Source organism: Spermophilus citellus (assembly GCF_964194105.1).
Source record: "Spermophilus citellus genome assembly, chromosome: 1".
Classification (NCBI taxonomy): Eukaryota; Metazoa; Chordata; class Mammalia; order Rodentia; family Sciuridae; genus Spermophilus; species Spermophilus citellus.
The window spans coordinates 251,880,254-251,907,372 of NC_138182.1; the positions used below are offsets into that span (position 1 = coordinate 251,880,254).

General features: G+C 43.0%; 1 protein-coding gene across 2 annotated transcripts in view; it reads right to left on the bottom strand.

The window, feature by feature from the left end:
* RETREG1 (reticulophagy regulator 1) overlaps positions 1–27,119 on the bottom strand; it is a 143,179-nt gene that overhangs the window by 35,038 nt on the left and 81,022 nt on the right. Inside the window, exon 1 of one of the 2 annotated variants that reach the window (XM_081292732.1) lies at positions 1,371–1,705. The exons of the other annotated variant lie outside the window; for it this stretch is intronic. Coding sequence (XP_081148858.1) covers positions 1,371–1,423 — 53 coding nt within the window. The 5' untranslated portion in view covers positions 1,424–1,705. Of the gene's footprint in view, positions 1–1,370; positions 1,706–27,119 lie in introns of those variants that run through there. 2 annotated transcript variants of the gene reach the window in all.

A 27,119-nucleotide genomic window follows, 5' to 3' on the forward strand; every position in this document is an offset into this window, starting at 1 on the left:
TGCCAAATCTCTCCCTCTTCAATCCTAAAGGGATCAGGTGCCCCAGATAGGTACTACAGGTGTAAAATAGCTTATAAATATATCTCATCTAACAAATATGTATATAAAAAGCCTACTGTGTGCAAAACTGTACACAGGGAGGTGGTGGGGATGCCCAGGTGCCACGAGAAAAGAGAAAGTGTTGCTTTCAGAAATGTAAAGCTGTGCAGGAGGGGATATACCCATGCCATGACCCAGGAACTACCCATCACCTGGAAACCAACATTTGACCTTCTCTGAAAATGTTTTCTTAATTAGTTGGCTAATCGTATACCTCTCTCCAGGCACTTTTTATAAAGGTCATCTTCAAGTACTTGATTTAATGTCTCATTTTATTTATAAAGTTATTTCATTGTTGAATTAAATGTCAACCTAATGTCTCTTTTCATGTGCTGAGAGAATTTGGAAGAAAATAGAATAAACTAAAGAGTAAAGGTAACTTTTAAGGTTGCTATTACTATTGATTATAATCACTATACACAAACCACCCCATGACCATGGCTTTCAAAAATACACTTTGGTACTCTTGTTCTTAGAGGGTTACCAGTTTCCCACTTACTTTATTTGGTAATAAAATTATCAATGATCCCTTTATAAGTTCCTTTCTACTTCTTTATATCCAAAGGTCAATTACCCCAACTAGAATTCCAATGAAAACTTCTACCTGATTTATACAAGTTTTGTTACCAGTAATGGAGATAAAATGAAGACTTTCCACTTGGGCACAGTTAGACTCAGATTAGTATTAATGTCTGCATCTTTTCCCCTCTATGTTCCCCACTTCTTATAAGTAGATATTAATAATAATTTTTTTAAAAATTGATAAAATTAATGTAGTATGCCCAGGCCCAACCTATCACACCTCCAAAAATAAAAATTTGTGGTTAAAAAATTGTTTTGAAATATAAAAATTGTAAAATTGGCCCAATATTTAACCTTTAAAACTGCCCAGCAAGTTTTTAAAATGCAAATATTGAAAAAACTATTCATGAGCTTAGATTTCCAACAACTATCATCTCAATTTAAAAATGAAACATAAAAAAACTCAAGTAGACTTTACTTTGTATCCTGGAAAACCATTTTTCTTTTTTTTAATTTCAGGCCATTCATCCCTTCTTTGTACTTTTTTCTAAGAGGACATTAAGTTAATTTTGTCTCATTAGGGCCAGTACATTCCAAAGAAAATTCAGTTTCCTGGAATCAAGGAATGGCATTCCTAATTTTTTAAAACTATTTTCATTTAAAGCCCTTTTTAAACTAATCATAATAGTTTTGAGACCAAAAATAGCAAACAAAACACCCCAGGTAAAGTAAGTATAAATTGTAATTACCTTTTGCCTGGTCCAAAGTCCTCATCTTCAGGCATTTCAGCCCTTTTTAGCATGGCCCAGCTGTCACACCTGCTTGCCACAGCAGGGAGGCTGAACAGGGTCTTTTCCAGAATAACTCTGAGGGTCCAGGGAGAAAAGCCCCAGGAGTGAAGATCTTTCCTTTTTTGGGGGAAAAAAAGCACTCCTCCCTTACTCCGAAAGTTGGTGTTTACAAACTTCCAAAATGCTGCCACCAGCCTTGAATGAAGCTAAGCGCGGGGTTATTATGACAGCCCCTTTCTAAAAATAAAGAGGTCACCTCTTACTCCCAGCACTTGACAGGCAGCTGGGAGCAAGCGCTGCCCGGCACCCAGCATTTTCCCCACAGTCGTGTGAGGAGGTGTCACCACCCTTACAGGATGACTTCACAGGCCAGCCTGCCCTTTCTTTTTTTTTTTTTTTCCTGGTGTGACTGGGCACCCACCAAAGGTAGAGCAGCTGCCAGGCGGTTGCAGCTTCACCCTGAGCTATCAGATCTCCTCCTTCAAGTCACAGGAGGGAGTTGGAGAGCAGAGAGAAAAATGGGCTGTACCTGTGAGAGCCCAGACACTTGGTAACTTGAAGTGCCTGGCCACTCAGCTAAACAGTCCCTGACTCAAAAAAGAGAAAGCAAAGTCCATTGAGCAATTGGGTTTGGGGGGATATTGTTTTGCAAGAAAACCTTTCTTTGGGTCATTTAGATCGCTCAAATTAGGGTGAGCAGGGATTCTAGCCTATGTGGCTGTGTGGACACAGTGTCTTCTCCCCCAAAGCTTGCCCAGTGGTCAGGGGCAGCCAGACACAGAGCACAAAAAGGCTGCGGGTCCGGGTGTTTGTCTAACTTGCCTCCACACTGCATGGGGGCTCTCAAATCACTGCCACTCACCTGTGCTGACCTTTTTAAAGACTAAAGTTAAAAAAAATTAAAAAAAAAAACACTTCAAAGCTTCTTGCTTCCAAAAAGCCAGTAAAGATATTACTGAGATGCTTTTAGGAATCAACCTGAAAGATTCAACAAACACCTTGTAAGTAACCATTTCTCTTTCTCTGACTGGGAAACATTAGGGAGGCAGAAAGCAAGACCTAGTTATTAGGAAATAATATACTTTTTCACTTTTCATGTTATTGCTAAACCTAGCACAATACTTCTCTTAACTGTATTTTATTTTATTTTATTATTGATTGTTCAAAACATCACAGAGCTCATGATATATCATCTTTCATACATTAGACTCAATTGGGTTTTGAACTCCCATTTTTACCCCAAATACAGATTGCAGAATCACAACTGTTACATACTCACATTATTACATAATGGCATATTAGTGACTGTTGTATTCTGCTACCTTTCCTATCCCCTACTATCCCCCCTCCCCTCCCCTCCCCTCCCATCTTCCCTCTCTACCTCCTCTGCTGTTGTTCAATTCTCTCACCCTTTTTCCCCCCTCCCCCTTGCCCCTCATAACCTCTTATAATTTTGTGTATCATTGAAGGTCTCCTACCATTTCCATATGCTTTCCCTTCTCTCTCCCTTTCTCATCTTAACTGTATTTTACATGTTATATTCCTCAAAGTGGTTTTCTTGATCATTTAAAGAATCGAAACATCACAACAAATAATATAGTTATCTGCTTTATTTTGGAAAATGCTAGCCATTTAGTGAGGTGTGCACATCACAATTAGAGATTTGTCTAAATGATTCCATATTTCATACAAGACCTAATACTTTAGACACTTCAAAGCCTAGGTCCTATGGGTTCATGTACTCAGCTGTAGAATCCAGATACAGAGACCTTGAAAGGAAACAGTCATACAGTTCTGCAGATGGGGGCAGAGCAGGCAGAGACTCCTAGAAACAAAGCAATGTTCTATGTTGTTAGAAATCCCAGGGGTTTTGAAGAATTTTTAAAAAAATGAAATACTGAAAATATTATCCATGAAAACATCTTGACACTTGCATTTAACCTTAACAGCACAAAATACTAATTGTATTATCTCTCTGTCTGATCATATCCCCTTAATTTTATCTTGTGTTTCTCTTAAGCTCTAATTTTTACCACTTTTTGAATCTAAATGAAACTTAGCTATTAGATAATACAAACGGAATTGTCATTTATTTATTTATTTTTAAATATTTACTTTTTAGTTATAGTTGGACACAATACCTTTATTTTATTTATTTTTATGTGGTGCTGAGGATCAAACCCAGGGGCTCGCATGTACTAGATGAGCACTTTACCGCTGAGCCACAGCCCCAGTTCCCTGAATTGTCATTTATTGATAAGTGTGGTAACTGGTGAAGTCATACCATCACCATGAACCATTCACTATATTTCCCTTCAGTACTCCACAGATTTCAAAATTGCTTGCTCTAACTACAAATTCTCTCTTATATATAGCTGTGACATTCACAAGGACAAGGTAGAAAGGAAGGACAACATGGGTAACAAACACCCGAGTGTAGCTGCATGACTGAGCGTGTTCCCACCAGGCTGTACACATGACTTGCGCACACAGACATGGCCTTCCAAAACTGCTGGGGACTAAGGTTCTAAGGGTTCCCTCACCATTGTTGACCTGATATCTAGTGGACATTCAGAATTTTAAAAGCCCTGAAGCCCACTGAAGCTATCACCCAGATATTCAGAGCTGAGACTGTGGCCCAGCAAAGTTAGGCATCCCATTGGTGACAGCCAGCAGACTCCAGGTTGACCGTCCCTTGACTGAGTGTTCTTTCCCTCCTCCAGGCAAAGACGCAGCAGAGCCCACACACTCTAGCCAAAGCCCACGTGCACACACTTCCGTGGCTTACACTTTTTTGTGTCCACACTTAACAAATCAGTGTGCATTTGATTTTGGTAATGTACTTTAAATGGAATTTTAAAATCTTTCTCTGCAATTTTATCATAGAGCATGGTCTAAGAAAAATCACTGCCATTTCAAAGCTAAATGTCTCCTTTTTGTGATGTCCTTTTCCTCTTCACACAATCATGGCCTAAGAAGTTTTGTTTCTATCTTTTCTACAATCTAGAACTTTCTATGAAGACACTAGGATGGACCCTCCCCTTCTCTTACAAGTCAAAGAGCAATATGAACAACGAAGGGTCAACTAACTGCTTATGCTATTGTACAGACAGGGTATCACCTCATATCCCTTCCCGATTTTGCCAGTTAACAGAAATCTCAGTTTTTAGCTGTATGTGTGGTCTTCCAGAATAAAGACTAGATTTCTCGGCCTTGTTTGAGCCAAGTAAGGCCTTGACATTGAATTTTGACTGAAGGGATGTGGGAAACATTAGGCAACTCCAAGAATATTCCTTAAAGAATGCCTGATTCATCCCCTTCACCTCTTCCATTTTCCTGATAGATAGAATGCAAACATGATGGCTGGATCCCCAGAAGCTACTTTGGGGAAGAGGTGACTTGTGTGATGGAGACCAAGATGGCAGAGCTCAAGAGAAAAGAAGCCTGGGGATGACAGATGTTGAGGATAGTCATCAGTCACAGACACATTCTACCTCTGAGCTTGCAGGTGAGAGAGAGATAAGGTCACTCATGTCACTGTTATTTTGAGATCCATTACAGTAGTCCTACCTTAGCCACAGTTTTGCTTTTCATGGTTTCAGATACTTGAGTTTAACCATGGGCCAGAAATATTAAATGAAGAATTCAAAAAATAAATAACATAAATTTTATCTCACACTGTCCTGTCTTGCCCTGTCCCATGCACGACCTGAACCAAAGCTTGCTCCAGTGTGTCCATGCTGTGTACACCACCTGCCCATTACCCACTCAAGAGCCGTCCTGGTCATCAGATCGACTCTTGAGGCATCTGCAGGGACTATGTTCCCTTGTTTCACTTAATAGTGGCCCCAGAGCATGAGAGTAGAGATGGCGGCATTCCAGATATGCCAAAGAAGTGGCAATGTGCTTCCCTTAAGGGGAAAGGGGAAAGTTCTTGATCTAATAAGAAGAGTGGGGGAAAGAATTATATGTTCAGGTCGATAAGATCCAGGGTAAGTTATTGTCATCAATCTCTTACTATACCTAGTTTATAAATTAAGCTTTATCATTGGTACATACATACATTTAAAAAAAAAAAAGTAGAGCACACAAGGTCCAGCACTACTCTCAGCTTCAAGAATCCATTGTGGTCTCAGAGTGTATTCCCCACAGATAAGAGAGGACTACTGTACTCGTGCCCCAAATTAATCCTAACTAAACTATTTCCCCCCAATATAAGCAATGACTATTAAAACAGAAAGGAGAACTGGAGTTGTAGCTCAGTGGTAGAGCACTTGCCTAGCATATGTGAGGCACTGGGTTCCATCCTCAGCATCACATAAAATAAATAAAGGTCCATCAACAACTGAAAAAAATATTTAAAAAAAGAAAGAAAGAAAAGGGCACAGGCTTCCACCTCAGGTCACAAGGTGAGATCAACCTCTGTGTGTGAATGAAAGGATGGATGCCCCCCTTGCCTGGTCCCCACATGGTAAGATTGAGTCCTGACGACAAGCCTAGCAGTCGGTGGAGTTTTTGGTTTTGTTTGGTTTGGTTGTTTTTAAGGTGTCTGCTATAGAAAAGATCCAGAACAGAGAATTTAAATCACAAAGGTAATAATTTTCATAAGAAGAACTTAGAGTAAAGACAGTAGTGACACAGGAGCTCTACTCAAATATTTAAAGTGGCTCCTGCTAAAGAATGATTCAATCATACAGGGCCACAGAGGGCAGGTCTGAGATAAAGTGTGGGAAATTAAAGGAGGGAAGATGTTCAAGGTATTCAAGCCCAGGGGGAACCTGTTCAAGAATTCTGGCCAGGCGCAGTGACATCTGCCTGTGGTCCCTGTGACTTGGAGGTCAAGGCAGGAGGACTGCCAGTTCAAAGCAGCCTGGGGACTCAAAATAAAAAGGGGTGGGAACTGGGGGATGCATTTCAGGGTACATACAGTATGCTTGATTAGGACCTGGGTTCAATCTCCAAAAAAGACAGTGACTGCTGAAAGAGTTCCAGAAGGGGCCCTGCTGGCTGGCAGCCTGATCGAAGCCGAGCTCCAGGACATCCCCTTGATTGTAAGGGACAGGCCTGGGAATCCTGAGCACTGAGGAGCAGAGATGACTGAGAATCCTCTAGAGCTGCTCTTATCCAAACCTGTGCCTGCATGAAGTTCCTGGAGATCCCCTTGAAGACAGGTGTCTGTGACCAGGCCCCAGGTTCAGGCCACACAAAGCATGCTGCACAGGTACATTCAGAGCTCACCTGGGAGCAGCCTCTGAGGGGAGATGAGAATGGACAGGGCCTTGAGGATAGATTGAACCTCCCTGACTCAGCTATAAACACCCCAGGATCCCCACATCCAACAGGAAGACCACTCTGAACTGGGGTGTGCTTCAAGTGTAAAGGAAAGACATCTGCTTTCACCCTGTGGCACATCTGGCTCCAGCTGCTGGCTTTGCTGGTTACTGCATGATCTTTTCGAGAGGTTCCCACCTTCTTGAGCTAGTCTCTATTGTTAGGTTTTGATCCCATGGACCACAGTCTTGATGGCTGTGAACACTGGATTAAGAGTCACTGACTCACTCTGTGAGAACAAGGGCCTCTGCAGCCACCTCACATCCTACCCTGAGGTACAGCCCTGAGGAGAGTCAGGCCCAGAACATGCAAGGCCTACTCAGGATCTGTGGGTGGTAGCAGAGTTTGTTAACTCTGAATATACTGATATCAGGAATTTTCATCTAATGTTCCCCTAGAGGCCTTTTTAGAAAGTTTGACCAACTGACCACTACTCAGAATTTGAAGTAACCTACCAACCCATCACTCAACCAGTAGACATTGACAGAGAACCCTCAATAATACCAAAAATAACAAAAACAGCAGCACTCCAATGATTGTCATTTGTTCAACACAAAGTGCTTGGTGTGCAATAGGCAAGATCCCTGTAAGCTGGGGAGTCCCTGAGGCAGGGACAGGTTGAGCACCTCACCCAAATTCACCCAAGTGGTGGCTGCAGAATCCACACCCAGATCATCCTTTAACATAGTCTGCTAGGCCATGCCCATGTCCTTGGAGAAGAAAAATTTTTGAAGAATGGAAAAGCAAGCAACTGAGACATGACACCATAGGGCCTTTTCAGCAGAAGGGAAACTAGTTTAAATTCTATAGCCAGGAATGTGGGGATGTGTAGCCAAGAAGTAAGGTGGCTGAGGGAGTCCAGAAGAAATCCTGCTGGCTGGCAGCTGTAGAGCAAGAAGATTCAAGTGTTGATATATGGAAAACCACTAAGAGGTCAGTGCTAAGGTTAGAAGGTGTACCACCAAAGTTTTCAAATTCATATGTCGAATTTATTGACTAGACTTTTGGGATGTTATTAAGATCAAAGACATCAGGGTAGGGCCCACATGGTGGCATTAGTGGCTTTATTAGAAGAGAGACATGAACTAGCACACTGGCTCTGGCTGATCATGTGATACCCTCCTCCATGTTATGATGCAGCATGAAGTTCCTTCATCAGATGCCAGTGTCATGCTCTTGAACTTCCCAGGCCCAGAGCCATGATCAATAAACCTCTATTCTTTATAAATTACTCAGCCTGAGGTATTCAGTTAAACCAACAAAAAAGTCTTGAAAGGAGGCCGGGGTGATTATACATCATCTGGGGAATTTACAGGATGAGGAACTTGGTCAGGTATTGAGGAAGGATCAAAGACAAGAAGGGATTTTTGCTAAACCAACCCAATAGGAGTCTTTCTAAAATTAGGCTTTTGAGAGCTTGTTTGCACATAGCCCCATTGAAAAGAATCTCAGAGGAACCTGACTAGAGTCTAATCAAGGAGAGTTTTTGTCACTTCCCAATAAATTTTTTCTATTAGCATTTAGTGCTACAAAATGCATGGACTCTCCCAAGCTGCACCACCCAAGATGGTGGCCACTAGTCACCTGTAACCACTTAGCACTTAAGATGTGGCCACTCTGAACTGGGGTGTGCTTCAAGTGTAAAGTACATGCTGAACTTTTAAGACCATGTACGAAAAAGAAGAAAGATAATATCTCATTAATTAATTTTTATATGGACCACGTGTTAAATGATAATATTTTGGATATATTGGTTAAATTATGAAAATTAATTGCATCTCTTTCTTTTTTGCTTTTTTAAAAACATGGATACGTGAAATTTTAAAGTTACATTATATTTCTTTGGCAGCATAGCTCAAGAGCTTTAATTCTATACCAAAATTGTCTAAATTAGACAAAATGAAAATTAGCAGCAAGAGCTAATTGGCTAATACAATCTTAGGAACTTTGTCAGAAACACTTCCAGAATTCATTGAAGAGATGGAGAATACAAAAGGCATCAACAGGGTGGGAGAAAGAAGAGCCCACAGGACATTTATACTTTCGGCATTTATACTCAAAAGTATAAAAATTTTCCTTCTCCACCTTCCTACAGCCTGACAAAGTCTTCTAATGATACTGACCCAAAATTTGTTTCTTATGAAAATCCGAGTATATATTATACAAGCACTTCACAACAGTAGAATGCAGGCGTGGCACTAGTATCAAATCCAGCATATTTCTTAAACTGAGTGAAAGAAAATGTTCTTTTTCCCTAAGATAAAAAAAAATCAAAGGATTAACTTTGCATATACATATGTGGTATCAATAATGCCATTCAATAATGCCATCTGACTAATAATCACTATGGGAGCAATGATACCTTCTCTCTTGCTTTGCAGTTGGTGGAATCATACTGAGATTTACCCTGGATCAGTGGTTTTTAAAACAATACAAAGTGTGTTGTGGTTTTTCCCTTTCAAATGCAATGTTATGCCAAACTTAATATATAAAAGATACAATCACCACCAAACCAAGAAGAGTTAATCAGGTGTAGAAGGGTACAGGGCACTGAATAGTGGCCTCAGTTTCCCAAAGGAGCCCCACTGTTAAATTCATGGAAACCCACATACAAAATAACAGTTTGATGACAGTGGCCTAGATCAGCCAGTCAGCCAGAAAAAAAGAGAGAGTGGGAAACCTTTTTCTCAGTCTCATAATAATTAAGATAAGACTTAACCCAGTTACCCATTTTATCTTTTTACCTTTTTTAAAGCTTAGCACATGGAGTGTTTCCCACAAAGTTCTTTTCATCCCAAAATAGCTAGCACTCTAAAACCAACACACTGAGCTTCTGAAGCTTCCCACCCCAAGCTCTGTTGAATTCCTCCATTCTTTTGGGGTGTATCTCCTATATTCCAGCATTGGAGGTAGGGCCTAAAGAGAGGCAACTGGGTCTAGAGGGTGGAGCCCTCCTGAAGGGATAATCTCAGACAGTGGAGGGGTTGGTGATTACCAGAGTACATTAGTTATTGAGAGAGAGGGCTCTTATAAGAGCGAGTCTGAGTCTGTACTCCCGCTTTCTCTATTGCATATGCTTGCCTGTCATTCTGCCTTCCACCATGTTACACTGCAACATGAAGGCCCCGGCCAGATGCTGTCCTATGCCCTTGGACTTCCCAAGCCTCCAGAGGTGTGAACTAAATCAATTTCTTTCCTTGTAAGTTGCCAAGTCCCTGGTATTCTGTGATAGCAGCAGATCATGAACTAAGGTGGTCTGTGCCCTCCCCTTCCCTGTTCTGTCTGGACAGTTCCCAGTTACACCTGCGTTCTGGTATAACTATTAACAATTCCTTTCACACTCAGCTGTGCCCCTGTCTAGGCCTAACATTGTAGGGTAACCCAATATATGCCCATCTTCTTACCCTGCACTGTCAGAACTTGCATTTTGTTCATTTGTATTGAATTGTCACATCTCAGTCATCACACAATTTGGTCTCAGTTGGGACCCACATGGAGGTACAGTTCTTGCAACAGACTACTCAGTTTGGCCCCTAAATCCCTTTCACACCTTTCCTGTTTTGCCCAAGTCACACCTATTGTCTCACCTGCCCTTGTTGTGGTTGAACTATTCCCCCAAGAAGTGATGTTGAAGTGAAGCTCTGTGGAGATCATGCTGTGGACAGAGTTCAACAGCCACCAGAGGGATGCTGGAGAAGCCAAGTGCATACAGTGAAAAGGTAAGGACTGGAGGACGTGAGGAAGGGAGGGAGGGGGTGTGAGGAAGGGCAGAGACCTGGGAGAAGTCAGACACAAGTGGGAGAGAAAAGGGACAGCAGAGCCCTGGGGAAGCTTGCCAGCCTCCAAGAGCTGTGGTCTTTTCCAGGGATAGCTTGTCATGTGATCTCTGTGGTGGAATACTTCATCCTCTGGCTTTCTGATCAAATATTATGTCTCTTAATAAAAGCTCATTGCAGGCTGCTAATTTTTGGGCTGTGATGTCTGGGAGATAGAGTCCATCGAAAGAGGAGGTAAAGCCAACAATATGCTGTTGGCTGTTCCACTCAGTGGTGTGGCTCCAGAAGGGTGAAATAATAGTGAATGAAGAAGTAGAGCAGGAAGTGACAGGAGGCAGAGTGGAGGAGGAGCCTCAGGACACAAGAGTGGAAGAGGAGGCAGCTTGGCAACAGCTTGAGGAAAGGGGAGAAGAAAATTGCAGGTGCTGAGATTCATGCACATGCCACCCCGAATCACAGATCTGTTTTCTTGTCTTGTTTTGTGATTACTGAGACCCATCTCACTGCACTGAATTTGCTCTCTACAAACCTGACTGTGACTCCCTCTCAAAGGACCTGTTGGTCACCTGGGGCTGGCTTTGTTCCCACTTGCTCACTCCTTCTGTCTTTTAAACATAGCTAATGTGCCTCTTCTACAAGCCAATTTCTTTTTTCTCCTCCTTCCCATCTTTTTCCTACTCACACACTCACCCTGAAAAAAACTTCCGTAAATCTCCTTCAGGAGCTCAGACACCTGCAGAAACCAAATTTCCCAGGGTGTCAGAGTGCCCAGTTGGGCCAAGCTGCTATCCACAGAACACACCTGTTCCTGCCTGATCTTCCTGCTTTCTTTCTACTGAAAGCTCTTTTTTAAGGCTGAATGTGTATGTGAGGGGTGAAGTTTCTTGACAGAGAATCTTTTGTTCCAAGAAGTTTAGAACAAATAGCCCTAGAGGTGAGAGGACACTGGCCAATTGCCCCACTCTTAGAAGCATAAGGAAATGAAAATTCTCCAAGTCCAGAAGTCATACAGACAGAGGTATTTGTGGATAGTAAAGATAGGAGTGTCTCAATGAGTATGACATACAGCTCAAAACAAACCTTATCACTTGAGTTTAAAGACACAATGTTACATGGGGCAATTCTGTTTAACAATGGGTTGGTTATGTAATGCTTTGGTTACTTGTTGATCTTGCTTATGACATTTTGTTTAGGTCAATGCTAAAAATTTTCATTCTTTGAGTAGCAACTGATAAGAAGCTTCTTGTCTATACATTTTCCCATTATTTTATAAAGAAGCTAAACTGAAAGGAGATTTTTTCAGCTCAACAACTCTAATAGCTCACCATTATTTCCATATTCACTTTGAGGGTGTGGTTCAGGTGACAGAAAGCCTCCTCCGAGTCTGTCTTTGCCATGGGCCACCTGGCAACATTGTGGCCTGGTCTGGGTGAGCTCCACCTGCTGACCCAGCCTTGGATGAAACATCCACACATGCTGAAGGAACTTTTCCGCCGTATACTGGGGCTTGGGAACTGTGCTCCCAGACCATCATCTTCCAGCCTCCAGGCATTTCCAAAGTGGAACCAGCCCCTTTGAGGGATTTGCTGCAAGAACAGCTGGGTACCTTCCTGATCTGAAAAGTGGGAAGGAGAGGGCTTTAACTTAAGAAGCCTCATAAGTGCTTCTCTTGAAGGGCAGGTTCCTCCAATAACCTAACATGCTATTCCTTCCTATTGACACCATCACCAACAACCTGTGACTCTCAGCAACGTAGCTTATCTCCTTAGGCCACTTCAGGGTTCCAAATAACATAGCAACTTGAAGGTGTCCTATATGTGGCCTCATTTCTTCCAAGTTATAAACAAAACCTTTCTGTCTTCATCCATTTTGTGCTGCAATAACCAAACACTTGAGACTGGGTAATTTAAAAAGAACAAACACTTATTTTTTACTTCTGCATGCTGGGAAGTTAAAGGTCAAGGGGCCCACATCTGACAAGGGCCTTCCTGCTGCATCTTCCCATTGTGTAAGGTAGACAGGTAAGAGAACAGAGAACACTCCCCAGTGAAAGAGGAAGGAGGCCAGCCAAGCTCATCCTTATATCAAGAAGCCACTCTTGGGGCTGGAGATTTGGCTCAAGTGGTAGCACGCTCGCCTGGCATGCCTGCGGCCCAGGTTCGATCCTCAGCACCACATACAAACAAAGATGTTGTGTCCGCCAAGAACTAAAAATAAATATTAAAATTCTCTCTCTCTCTCTCTCTCTCTCTAAAAAGAAAAAAAAGAAGCCACTCTCTTGGTAACTAACTCCTCCCCTGATTAAGCCATTCTCCAGGGAAGAGCCCTTGTGACCCATCACCTCTTAAATAGGTCCCATCTCTCAACACTGTTACTTGAAGATTAAGTTGCCAACACATGAATTTGGAGGACAGCTTCAAACCATAGCACCCTTTGATGACTAGAAAAATCAGTGAGCTTTAAAAAAGTATAAAACAAACCCAGAACTTGAATCTTAAAGAACTTCAGCAGAGAAACTAGGTCCAGTGAGCCCCTACGGGTGCCATGCCTGATCCCCTGCATAGGGGACCCCATCACAATGCTTTATGAACATTTCCTCCAGCAGCTGTCTCCTGTTTCCTGGGAACCTACATAAACTTGTTTTAGTTTTAAAAATGTTCATTTTTGAAAGCTATGGATTTTTATAGAAGAGTTACAAAAACAGTAAGGAGAGCTGTTATGTATCCTTCACCTGGTTTTCTGTGTGTCAGCATCTTGCATTACCATGGTACAGTTGTAAAAACTAAATACCAACACTGACACCTTCCTAGGAACCAAACTCTGGATTCCATTGCATTTCACCAGGTAACACCTTTGTTCCCTTGCAGGATCCCATTCAGGGCAGCACGTGCTATTCAACCATCAAATCTACTGAGTCTCCAATGGTCTAGGCGAATTGCTCAGTCTTTCCTTGGTCTTCGTGACCTTGAGAGTTTTGAGGAGTATCTTGAGATACCCCAGGTTTGCATTTGTCTGGTGGTTTTCTTAGACTACACCAAGAGCTAGAAGAACACCGTGAGAAGTGTCATTCTCAGCACGTCAGGGGCTGCAGGACTTCTCACTGATGATGTTAATTTGATCATTCAGATACAGTAGTGTCTCCAAGGTTTGCCCACTGAGAGTTACTATTTTTTCCTTTCTACATTCTATTCTTGAAAGCAAGTCACTCAATCCAATCCACCCTTACAGAGTGAAAGTGGGTGGCGAAGGGACCAAACTCTCAATTCCTAAGAGCGGAGTACTGACATAGTTTGGGGTTCTTCTGTACGAAGAAAGTCCGCCTCTCTCTTCCACTTCCTTATTCATTCATATACCTACTAAGGTCACCTCTTAAAGAGGTGACCTTGAACTCTGGTTCTACTCCAGCCCACAAGGGTTGCTTTGTTGCTGCAGTCATTCCAACTGCAAACTTGCTTTAGCTCCAGCCCCTGGTGTGAACTGGAGGTGCCACCTCTGCCTCAGTGTTGCTCTCAGCACTCTTGGTATGGCTCCACTATCCTGGCCTGACCCTGTCCCACCCTCTGTAGCTAAGCTCTGAATGAACCACAGGACCCCAAGTTTTCTCTGAGACTCCCACCCAGCATAAGTACCAGCCAAGCAGCAACACCAGGAGGAACCCAGAAGTAGGGTGAGTGGACACAACAGAACAACAAATGTCTGTGCCCCACATCTGCAGCCTTCTCCATGAACACGTGACACAGGAACACATGTATGCCTCTCAACACTGTGACCAGTGTCCACAGCATTGAGCAGTGTGAACCACTTCCAACATGTTCTCATGAAAGCCATGAATGATGAGCTGCCATTTTCCCTCACATTGATAAACTCTCTAAGACTTAAACCGTGTCCATATTTCCTTTGCATGTATGCCATTAGTCCTTACCTTTCGTGTCTCTTCTCTATTTTAAGTATTAGAGGAAGTCCATGGTTTAAAAATAGAAATGAGACTTGGCTTCTTTACGTGCACCTACTTTTAGCATCAAACCATGGCAACGTCATACACACAGGGCATCATAAATTTTCATGGTGGATTCTCACTGCCAGAAGCCACTTTTGAACTTCTGTGAATTTTTTTCTATCCAACTTGATTTTATATTATATTTAATGAGACAATGAAATCACTAACCATGCTCCAAATTGTAGAGGGTGGTGACCTGTTGAAGACTCTTACCAACACAGCTCCTGTGCCCGTCATAAGCAGTTAAAATGTAAACACTGCCTCAGTCCTAAATATAAGTGGAGGGAAAGGGACATGCTGTGTCAGGAGCTTTAATAGAAGCCAGAAAACAGTGTGTCCACACCATCTGTGACAGATACAGGGGGGGGGGGACACCATGTTTACATGCATCCTGCAGAATGATCAGTGTCCTCCCCCAGGAAAGTGCAACTGGCCTCATGTGAGGAGACAGACCAGGAGGCCCTCCCAAAAAGGAGAACAGGCCGTTCCTAGTTTTTCACAACCCATAAGTACAAACCCTAAAGGCAAAGCAAGGCTCCCCTTTGGTGGTTCAATTGAGGGATAGGCATAAGCAGATGAGATGGCATCTTCTGCAGCCCGCTGAGAAGTCGGGCCATGGACTCCCAGGTGGGCATGGCAGCAATTTACGTAAAAGCTGGGAACTAGAGCCTGAGAAAACGCTGAGTTCCCAGGTGTGTTAGGACTCCTCAGGGAAAGAGGACCAAAAGGATTTTCATACAGAGATATTAACTTAAGGAACTGGCTCATGGAATTGTGAAGGATGGCAAGCCTGCAGTCAATAGGGAGGCCAGCGAGCTGGAAACTCCAGCAAAAGTGGCAGTCCTGAGTCCGAAGGCCGTCTAGAGACAGAATTCCTTCCTCAGGGCACCTCAGTCTTCACTCTAAAGGCTTTCCATTGACAGGAGAAAGCCCACCCACATAACGGAGGGTAATCTGCGTTACCCAAAGTCTACTGATAAGCTAATCACATCTGAAAAATATCTTCACAGTTGCATCTTTTTTAAAATTTTTTTTTATTGGTTGTTCAAAACATTACAAAGCTCATGACATATCATCTTTCATACATTTGACTCAATTGGGTTATGAACTACCATTTTTACCCCAAATACAGATTGCAGAATCACATCGGTTACACATCACATTTTTACATACTGCCATATTAGTGACTGTTGTATTCTGCTACCTTTCCTATCCCCTACTATCCCCCTCCCCTCCCATCCCCTCCCATCATCCCTCTCTACCTCATCTGCTGTTGTTCAATTCTCTCCCTTGTTTCCCCCCCCCCTTTCCCCTCATGTTGAGAGCCACAGCCAAAGGCGGCCCCAGCAAACATCCAGCTGCCAGCAACATCTAGCTGATTGGCTCCTCTGCGTTGATGTTCATTGGGCTGCTTCCCTGCCCTTTCAGACAGCGGAGCTGCTCATTGGGGGATTTCTTTGGCTCCGCCCATGCGACCCAGCCAATCGACTCAAGAGCAGGAGGATATGGGGAGGGGGTGAGGCTTGTGTTGGGGTTAGAGGCTTGTGGGAAGCCAGTGGTGGCAGTTGGGCTCTGAGGATTTTTTCCTGAGGAGCTGTTTTGTTTGGTGTGTGTAGTTCTAAAAATAAAGTTAGTTTCTTTTGACAAAGAAACTCCTGAATTGTGCCCAGCCAGACTGCGGCACCCTCACATCTTCTTCTATGTAATTTTGTGCAACATTGAGGGTCTCCTACCATTTCCATATGCTTTCCCTTCTCTCTCCCTTTCTCTCCCCCCACTCGTCTTTGTTTAATGTTAATCTTTTCCTCATACTCTTCCTCCCTGTTCTGTTCTTAGTTGCTCACTTTATATCAAAGAAGACATTTGGCATTTGTTTTTTAAGAATTGGCTAGCTTCACTTAGCATAATCTGCTCTAATGCCATCCATTTCCCTGCAAATTCTATGATTTTGTCATTTTTTACTGCTGCGTAGTACTCCATTGTGTATAGATGCCACATTTTTTTTCCATTCATCTACTGAAGGGCATCTAGTTTGGTTCCACAGTCTAGCTATTGTGAATTGTGCCGCTATGATCATTGATGTGGCAGTATCCCTATAGTACGCTCTTTTAAGATCCTCAGGGAATAGTCCGAGGAGGGCGATAGCTGGGTCAAATGGTGGATCCATTCCCAGCTTTCCCAGGTATCTCCATACTGCTTTCCAAATTGGCCTTACCAATTTGCAGTCCCACCAGCGGTGTACAAGTGTACACTTTTCCCCACATCCTCGCCAACACTTATTGTTGTTTGACTTCATAATGGCTGCCAATCTTACTGGAGTGAGATGGTATCTTAGGGTGGTTTTGATTTGCATTTCTCTGACTGCTAGAGATGGTGAGCATTTTTTCATGTACTTGTTGATTGATTGTATGTCCTCCTCTGAGAAGTGTCTGTTCAGGTCCTTAGCCCATTTGTTGATTAGGTTATTTGTTATTGTTTAATTTTTTGAGTTCTTTGTATATTCTGGATATTAGGGCTCTATCTAAAGTGTGAGGGGTAAAAATTTGTTCCCAGGATGTAGGCTCTCTATTTACCTCTCTTATTGTTTCTCTTGCTGAGAAAAAACTTTTTAGTTTAAGTAAGTCCCATTTATTTATTCTTGTTATTAACTCTTGGGCTATGGGCGTCCTATTAAGGAATTTGGAGCCCGACCCCACAGTATGTAGATCGTAGCCAACTTTTTCTTCTATCAGACGCAGTGTCTCTGATTTGATATCTAGCTCCTTGATCCATTTTGAGTTAACTTTTGTGCATGGCGAGAGAAAGGGATTCAGTTTCATTTTGTTGCATATGGATTTCCAATTTTCCCAGCACCATTTGTTGAAGATGCTATCCTTCCTCCGTTGCATGCTTTTAGCCCCTTTATCAAATATAAGAAAGTTGTACTTTTGTGTATTGGTTTCTGTGTCCTCTATTCTGTACCATTGGTCCACCCGCCTGTTTTGGTACCAGTACCATGCTGTTTTTGTTACTATTACTTTGTAGTATAGTTAGAACTCTGGTATCGCTATACCTCCAGATTCACACTTCCTGCTTAGAATTTCTTTTGCTATTCTGGGTTTTTTGTTTTTCCATATGAATTTCATGATAGCTTTATCTATTTCTACAAGAAATGCCATTGGGATTTTGATTGGCATCGCATTAAACCTGTAGAGAACTTTGAGTAATATCACCATTTTGATGATGTTAGTTCTGTCTATCCATGAACAGGGTACATTTTTCCATCTTCTAAGATCTTCTTCTATCTCTCTCTTTAGGGTTCTGTAGTTTTCATTGTATAAATCTTTCACCTCTTTTGTTAGGTTGATTCCCAAGTATCTTATTTTCTTTGAGGATATTGTGAATGGAGTGGTTTTCCTTATTTCCATTTCAGAGGTTTTGTTGCTGATATACAGGAATGCCTTTGATTTATGCGTGTTGATTTTATATCCTGCTACTTTGCTGAATCCATTTATTAACTCTAGCAGTTTCTTTGTAGACCCTTTTGGGTCTGTTACATATATTATCATGTAATCCGCAAATAGCGATAATTTAAGTTCTTCTTTTCCTATTTTTATGCCTTTAATTTCTTTTGTCTGTCTAATTGCTCTGGCTAGTATTTCAAGAACTAAATTGAATAGAAGTGGTGATAGAGGGCATCCCTGTCTTGTTCCAGATTTTAGAGGGAATGCCTTCAGTTTTTCTCCATTTAGGATGATGCTAGCCTGAGGTTTAGCATATATAGCTTTTACCATGTTGAGGTAAGTTCCTGTTATCCCTAGTTTTTCTAGTGTTTTGAACATAAAGGGATGCTGTACTTTGTCAAATGCTTTTTCTGCATCTATCGAGATGATCATATGGTTCTTGTCTTTAAGTCTGTTGATGTGGTGAATAGTATTTATTGATTTCCATATATTGAACCAGTCTTGCATCCCAGGGATGAATCCTACTTGATCATGGTGCACAATTTTTTTGATATGCTTTTGTATTCGATTCGCCAGGATTTTATTGAGAATTTTTGCATCCAAGTTCATTAGAGATATTGGTCTGTAGTTTTATTTCTTTTAAGTGTCTTTGTCTGGATTCGGGATCAGGGTGATGTTGGCCTCATAGAATGAATTTAGAAGAACTCCTTCTTTTTCTATTTCTTGAAATAGCTTGAAAAGTATTGGTATTAATTCTTCTTTGAAGGTTTTGTAGAACTCCGCTGTATACCCATCCGGTCCAGGGCTTTTTTTGGTTGGTAGTCTTTTGATGGCTTCTTCAATTTCTTCCTTTGTTATTGGTCTGTTTAAATTGTGTGTATCCTCCTGACTCAATCTGGGCAGATCGTATGACTTAAGAAATTTATCGATATCTTCACTATCTTCTATTTTATTGGAATATAGGGTTTCAAAATACTTTCTAATTATCTTCTGTATTTCTGTAGTGTCTGTTGTGATATTGCCTTTTTCATCCCGTATGGTATGTTAGTAATTTGAGTACTCTCTCTTCTTCTCTTCGTTAGCATGGCTAAGGGCCTGTCGATCTTATTTATTTTTTCAAAGAACCAAATTTAGTTTTTTCAATTTTTTTCAACGTTTTTTTTTGTTTCAATTTCGTTGATTTCTGCTCTAATTTTAATTATTTCTTGTCTTCTACTACATTTGCTGTTGTTTTGCTCTTCCTTTTCTAGGTTTTTGAGATGTAGTGTGAGTTCATTTATTTGTTGTTTTTTTCTTTTTTTGAGGAAAGAACTCCAAGAAATGAATTTCCCTCTTAAAACTGCTTTCATTGTGTCCCATAGATTCCGGTATGTTGTGTCTGTATTATCATTTGTCTCTATGAATTGTTTTATCTCCTCCTTTATGTCTTCTGTAACCCATTGATCATTCAGTAACATATTGTTCATTTTCCATGTGATGTAGGATTTTTCCTTCCTTCTTTTATCATTGATTTCCAGTTTAATTCCATTATGATCAGATATGGTGCATGGTATTATCTCCACGCCTTTATATTTACTAAGAGTTGCCCTATGGCATAATATATGGTCTATCTTTGAGTAGGATCCATGTGCTGCTGAGAAGAACGTGTATCCACTTGATGATGGTTGATATATTCTATATATGTCAGTTAAGTCTAGGTTATTGATTGTGCTATTGAGTTCAATAGTTTCTTTATTCAGCTTTTGTCTAGAGGATCTGTCTAATGGTGAGAGCGGTGTGTTGAAGTCACCCATAATTATTGTGTTGTAGTCTATTTCACTCTTGAACTTGAGGAGAGTTTGTTTTATGAACGTTGCAGCTCCATTGTTTGGTGCATACAAATTGATAATTGTTATGTCTTATTGGTGGATGCTTCCTTTTAACAGTATATAGTGTCCTTTTTCATCCCTTTTGATTAACTTAGGTTTGAAGTTGATTTTATTCGATATGAGTATGGCTACTCCTGCTTGCTTCCGAGGGCCATGTGAGTGATATGATTTTTCCCAACCTTTTACCTTCAGCCTGTGTATGTCTTTTCCTATCATATGAGTCTCCTGAAGGCAGCATATTGTTGGATTTGTTTTTTTGATCCAGGTTAGTAGCCTATGTCTCTTGATTGGTGAGTTTAAGCCATTAACATTTAAGGTTACAATTGAAATATGATTTGTACTTCCAGTCATGTTTATTTATTTATTTATTTTAGTTTGGCTAGTTTCTACTTTTTGGTTATTTTCCTCCCCCTTTACTGAGATACCTCCTGATGTTAGTTTTGGGCACTATTTTTCAATTCCTCTTCTTGTCGTATTTTGCTCAAAATGCTTTGCAGTGCTGGTTTTCTGGCTGCGAATTCTTTTAGCTTTTGTTTATCATGAAAGATTTTAATTTCGTTGTCAAATCTGAGGCCTAATTTGGTGGATACAGTATTCTTGGTTGGAATCCATTATTTTTCAGCGTTTGAAATACATTGTTCCGGGATCTTCTCGCTTTCAAAGTCTGTGATGAAAAATCAGTCATTAACCTAATTGGTTTACCCCCGAATGTAATCTGCCTCCTTTCTCTCGTAGCTTTTAATATTCTCTCCTTGTTCTGTACGTTGGCTATCTTCATAATTATATGTCTTGGAGTTGGTCTATTACGGTTTTGAATGTTTGGGGTCCTGTAGGCTTCCAGGATTTGGCAATCCATTCCATATTTCATCTCTGGGAAGTTTTCTAGAATTATTTCATTTAATAGGTTGTCCATTCTTTGGTTTGATTCTCTATGCCTTCTTCTATCCCAATGACTCTCAAATTTGTTTTTTTTATGACATCCCGTATCTCTTGAATAGATTGCTCATGGGATTTAAGCATCTTTTCTGTGTTGACTATATTCTTTTCAAGTTGATAAACTTTGTCTTCATTATCTGATGTTCTGGCTTCTACTTGATCTAGTCTATTTGTAATATTCTTGTTTGAGTTTTTAATTTGGTTTATAGTTTCCTGCAACTCTAGGATTACTGTTTGATTTTTTTTAAGATCTCTATCTCCTGGTAAAGCTCGTTCTTTGCCATTTGAATTTGTTTGTTTAATTCATTTTCAAAATATACTTTTATTGCTTGGACTTGCTGTCTCATGCCTTCTCTAATATTCCTTTCCATCTGAGTTAGGTATGCCTTGAGTTCTTTCCCTATCCCTGTTTCTGATGCTTCTAGGTCCTCCTGTAGATTCAAGTTGTCCTGCATTGTTTGTACTCCTTTTTTCCCTTGTTTTTTCATGATGTTCACGCTACTTTCCAGCTCTATTTGATTGCTGTGTTTCTGCTCTCTTCTATAAATTTGTTTTGTTTTTTTATATCTCTGTTGTCTCTCCTTTGTGTTGGTAGACTATGCTTGCTAAAGTTGATTCCGCTGGGAAGGAATTCCGATGGCCAAGCTCCAGTGACGTCACCTCTCTGCTATGGCGGGCCCCAGGCTCCTTGCCGGGGTGTCCGAATGGAGGGGTGGGACTGGACTGTCTCTGTTTGGTTTTAGCTCCCGGACGCCGGCAGCCGGGCGGTCTCCAGCCGTCCAGGGCAGCCGGCGGGCGATTGGTCGCCGGCTGGCAGGCAGTCTCTAGCTGCTCCGTCGCGCGGACAGCGGGTGGGCTGTCGCTGGCGGGCGGGTGATCTCTAGCCACCCAGTCGCGGGGTCGGTCGCCAGCGGGCGGGCGTTTTCCAGCCGCCCAGTCGCGCAGGCAGCAGGCGGATGATCAGTCGCCGGTGGGCGTGCGGTCTTCAGCCGCCTAGTCGCACGGGCAGCGGGCTGGCTGTCACCGGTGGGCGGGCAATCTCTAGCCGCCTAGTTGCCGGGGCAATGGGCCGGCTGTCGCAGGCAGGCGGGCAGCCGGTGGGCGACTGGTCGACTGCGTGCGTGCGGTTTCCAGCTGCTCAGTCGCAGGGGCAATGGGCTGGCTGTCGCTGGTGGGCGGGTGATCTCTAGCCACCTAGTCATGTGGTCGGTCGCCGGTGGGCAGGCGGTCTCCGGCTGCCCAGTCGCGCATGCAGCTGGCGGGCGATCGGTCGCCTGCGGGCATGCGGTCTGCAGTCGCTCAGTCGCAGGGGCAATGGGCCAGCTGTCGCTGGTGGGCGGGCGATCTCTAGCTGCCCAGTTTCAGGGGCAATGGGCCGGATGTTGCAGGTGGGCGGGTTTTCCCCAGCTGCCCAGTCGCGTGGGCAGCCGTTGGGCGATTGGTCGCCGGTGGGCGTGCGGTTTCCAGCTGCTCAGTTGCAGGGGCAATGGGCTGGCTGTTGTTGGTGGGCGGGCGATCTCTAGCAGCCCAGTCGCAGGGGCAATGGGCCGGCTGTCACAGGCGGGCGTGCGGTCTCCAGCCACCCAGTCGCAGGGGCAATGGGCCGGCTGTTGCTGGTGGGCGGGCAATCTCTAGCTGCCTAGTCGCGCCGTCGGTCGCTGGCGGGGGGGGGGGGGCGGACTCCAGCCGCCCACTGCCCAGTCACGTGGGCCTGGCCTCTAGTCCCCTGGTTTCTCCTGCTAGTCCTGGTTTCTCCTGCTAGACCAGATTTCCCCTGAGTTATGCCTCTCGGCAGTTCAAACTGTACTCTGGGCCTGCCGTTTGTTGGGTGTGGAGGGTGGCTATTGAGAACCCCCCTGGCACTCTATTGTTTTGATTTTTCTGCTTGCCCCTCCCCCCACGCTGGTAATACAGGTTTCGTTTTCCCCGCTGATGGGAGGGGGAGTCGAAGGTCGGGTGTCTCTAGTTTTCCGCGGGTCTTTATGCAGGCTTGCTCTGATAATCCCTCCCCCGGAGAACCTAGGTGAGATTTTATGCGAATTCCCCGCTGTATGGGAGATGAGCTGAGTAACACACACCTGTTTTATTGTTGCAATCTGTAGGAGAGTGGCGGTGGTTGCTTCAGCTCTCCAAGATGGTGGCCCTTGGTTTCCTTGGTGGAGTTTCCGTTGTGGGGGATAGAACTGTCCTGCTTCCTTCCCCGTCTGAAATCCCGAACTCAGCCCGGGGCTCCGTGAATGCTCAGGCTGCAGGATTCCACAGAATCTGCAGCAATCTCCCTGCTTGCTGGTCCCTTCTCGGCGGCTCCCCGCCGTCTGTAGCCGCGGGGCGGGCCACGCGGATCAGTCAGCCCGGATCTCCGGTCGCACAGTTGGCTCGTGTATGAGACTCAATTACCGGACCTCGGTGCTGGAAATCCTTCCTCTAGGTTTCGGTGCACCCCCATTTTGCTGTAAGTTCCTAACAAGATAGTTTTTTGTCGTTCTAACTCGTTATTCACCCGCGCAGTGGCGCGGTACACAGGGTGTGATGCACTCTATTCTCGGCCATCTTGGGAATCTCCACAATTGCATTTTGACAGGTGTTTGGTCAAATGAGTCCGACACCACAGCCTGGCTGAGTTTACACACAGATTTGGCCATCACACTAGGGTGGTCTCCCACATTCATGAAGGCACACTGCTGTGGGTTTCAAATGGATCAAGGAGATTCTGTAGAAACACATGTTCTGTTTTTGAGAAAAATCAGCAAATGTTGACCCATGGGCACATTGTTGAGCAGACAAGAAAACCCAAATGTGGGGGCTGTCATGCTGAATGACTTGCATTTTCCTTCCCGTGATTAGTAAAGGCTCTGTCAGTCACTTTCGTAGTGACATGGTCACTTTCGTAGTGGCCTAAGACGCTGCCCCATCCTCAAAGTAGCAGAATGTGTCTTCATGCATAGACATGGCCTCCTGCAGCCCCAGGGGTCGAATTACCTTACCTGTCCTTGTAACCCTGCCCCTCTTAACCTTTTTTGGATGGAACTTTCTAAAGAATGAGGGTCCCCCCAATGAAAGCTCACTTCCGAACACGCTAGCTCTCTCTCACCAGCCTTTTTCCTCGCTCTCCCATTTGGGGAGCTTGAGGCATCCTGAAGCTTGATTTAAAGGTAAAATGTGTGTCTGTGTTTTATTTGGTATCCCAGAAAATTCACTTTAGTTAGCAATCTTTAGTTTAGCAATCTTTAGTTTAGCTGCCCGCGCTGGTCGGGGGCGGCACCCAAAGCCTCATTTACTCGTCAAATATTTATTGGAAGTGTATTCTGTGCAGTTTCCATGCAACGTAACAGGTTAAAGGACCGGCTATGGCATCAGTGGCCTGGGTTACGTGGAGGGGCAAAAGCAGGAAGGGGCTTACAGACTCCATTCTCAAAGGCTCCTACCTTCATGAGCTGGGAAAATGTGGAACCCAGGGTAGATGTTTCAGGGATAACTAACTATAAGGGCCCTGAATTAGAAGGGAAATTGGCATATTCTGAAACAGAGTCTAGAAACCATTAAGAGAACAGTCTGGTTAAAAGACAATGGCAGATGAAACACAGGAGGTCCACTATTTTAATTTTAGTTTGCTTAAGAAACACATGTCAGTTTCTGGGAGTCAGACACTGATCTGATGCTTCTATTTATATTAACCCATTTTAACATCATGTTCCACCCTGCGAGAAAGGGATAACTCTTTCACCAGGGTGGTGGTGAAAGAGTTGTTCCTCCAGTGGCAGGAGGCACTACAGGGACAGCTCACAGCTTCAGCCCTCTTTGGGTACCATCTTGGCTAAAAGAAACTAACTGCCTCTCCTAAAGTCACGCCTCCATCCAGAGCCAGCCAGCGACTGATTAGCGCAGGAGAGTAAAAGCCAGGCTTCCATGCCCCAACTGGGGACAACTCCGCAGGGCTGTCCCAGCTCCAGGGCTCCCTGTGTGTCTGGAGGCCCTTATAGGGACTGTGTCACAGCTCAGCTCTCCCAGTGTGCAGTCCTACTTCCTCTTCCTCCCCTCCTGACAGTGACAAAGCACACCTCACTACAGTTATTCACCTCCAGCTCAGAAGCTGCTTCCTGGGGTCCTTAGACAAACAAAGCACAGAAGGCTCTTGCCCAGGGCCCAAGAGCAAAGAGCCAGTAACTGTGGGAGATGGGATTCAAACCCAGGCCAGCTGGTTTCAAGGTGGAAACCTGGTTTTATAGGGCTGTTTGGAAATCAGGTTTCACCTTATCAATCTGAACTTAAAGCAAAGTTTTTCTGATTTTGTTTTACTCAAAATTATCCCTCAAAAAAAGATATGGTTGCATGTTTGTGACCTTACAAAATGTGTCATGTACCAGGGCTGGCTGAGCATTCAATTTACTTTGAATCAGAAAGCACTGGGGAAGGAAAAAAGGCAGAAATGGCATCAATCAGTGCCAGTTTGACAGCCCTTAGATGTCACAGAGGCTACCTGATAGAATTAATGATAATAACAATTTAAAAGTAAGAAAATTTTATTACAAATTTCATAATTATTGAAGAGGTGAACTCACAATTTAAAAGGCTACATGAATAAATAAGCCTTTCAAAACTTTCTTCAAAAGTAATATAGTGTGTGCCTGTATGAATATGTAACAACAGATCCCACCATTATGCAGAATTATAATCTACTAAAAAAATGGGAAAAAAGTGACATATTAAGTGGTCATGTGATAATGATTAATCAAAATACTTTATAGCTCAGTACAATTTTTAACAACTCTAATTTTTTTAAAGTGCTCTAGCTCAACAGTGAAGACAATTTTTTCAGGAAGATGTGTTAAGACTCAAAAATGCCCTACTCCCAATAAATCTGGCATAAAAGGAAAAGCAGAATTTTAAAACTAATGTGTGAATAATGTGTTTTTATATAAACACAGCTAAATCAGCAGGCAGTAATTTTAGAGAGAGAACAATTAGCATGAACAGAAATTGTGACTTTTAAATTTCTATTCCTAGAAGCCCATACACTCAAAGTGGCCACAGATTCTCCTAGATCATGGCAGTGGAAAGAGCTAAGGGGACAATCATTTCATGTTCACGGTCACCTTATGTAGATTTGCCACAGATCCAGAGATTGAAAAGTTTTCTGGAAAGAGCCAGAGAATAAGAGCATCCAGTCTGCATCCAGATGGCCTCTGTCACAGTGCCCAGCTCTGATGCAGAGCATGAGGGCAGCCACAGGCCACGTGCACACATGGGTACAGACCATAGCCTGCGCCTGTGCTCCACACACACCTCCTACCAACTTAAAAAAAGCATGTTGCCTATCTAGAAACTGATTTTTAATACTATCTGGGAGGAGCTACATACCTCAAACTGTTTTCACATGTCAACACCTAATTTGGTATCGCCATCCCACCCAAGAGACAGAGGGGTTATTCTGCATCACTATTCGCCAGCAGCTGAACTCTGGTGTAAACAAGCGTTTGGGTGTTAGGATCCCAGCCATAGAACTATTTCTTGTTCACATCCTTAGGCTATTAATTCAATTAAGTCCTATCACTAGGAATGGAGATGAATGCTATCATTCTTTCTTTCGCATGCTTTATTTTCAAAATTTTCCTTACCTATGGATTCCTTTTGTAAGCAGGTAAGATCTACAAGTAAAGAACAAAGTCTGATACTCTCTTTAAAGATTGACAGATGAAAACAAAGTCTTGGATGCTCTGCTTGTGCGTCCTGTTGTGGGTCGTACTTTGTTATTGAGGCCATTTAATATGAAAATATTTATCAGAAGGGTCACTGGAACATCATTTCCAAATCAGTAGCTGACAAGAAAATAACTTATAGCTGTGTTTCCTAGACCCAGAGGGTTTGTTTTTTATTGCATTGGCTGAGTCTCCGGAAAAGATTGCATCTTGAATTAGCAGCTTGACTTTGCTTTCCAAATAAATATTGTGTTGCTATGACTGAAATTGCCCTGCCACGTGGGTCACCCTGTCATATAATTAGCTTCTTAACATATCAGGTGCAGATCAAAGGAGCAGCACTTGCTGTTAATGTGGTAATTCAACAAATCAGAAATGCTGTTTGCAACTATCAGGATCTGATTTATTGTCCTCACCATCCCACAGAAGGCTCTGCTGTGGTTACTTTGTGTCACTGTTCAACAGCAAGCTTCACCTGGTGTCAACCAAACATTTGGGTGTTCGATTCTTAGTTCTCTTGGCCAGTTTGGCTAATTGTTTTCACATCCTTAAACCAATCATCGCACCTTGTGTCGGCCAAATCACCGCAGAACGGGGTAGAGCGTGACATTTAACTCTAGGTGTCTCTTTGGTGCATAAATACTATTCCCAGGCCCTTCT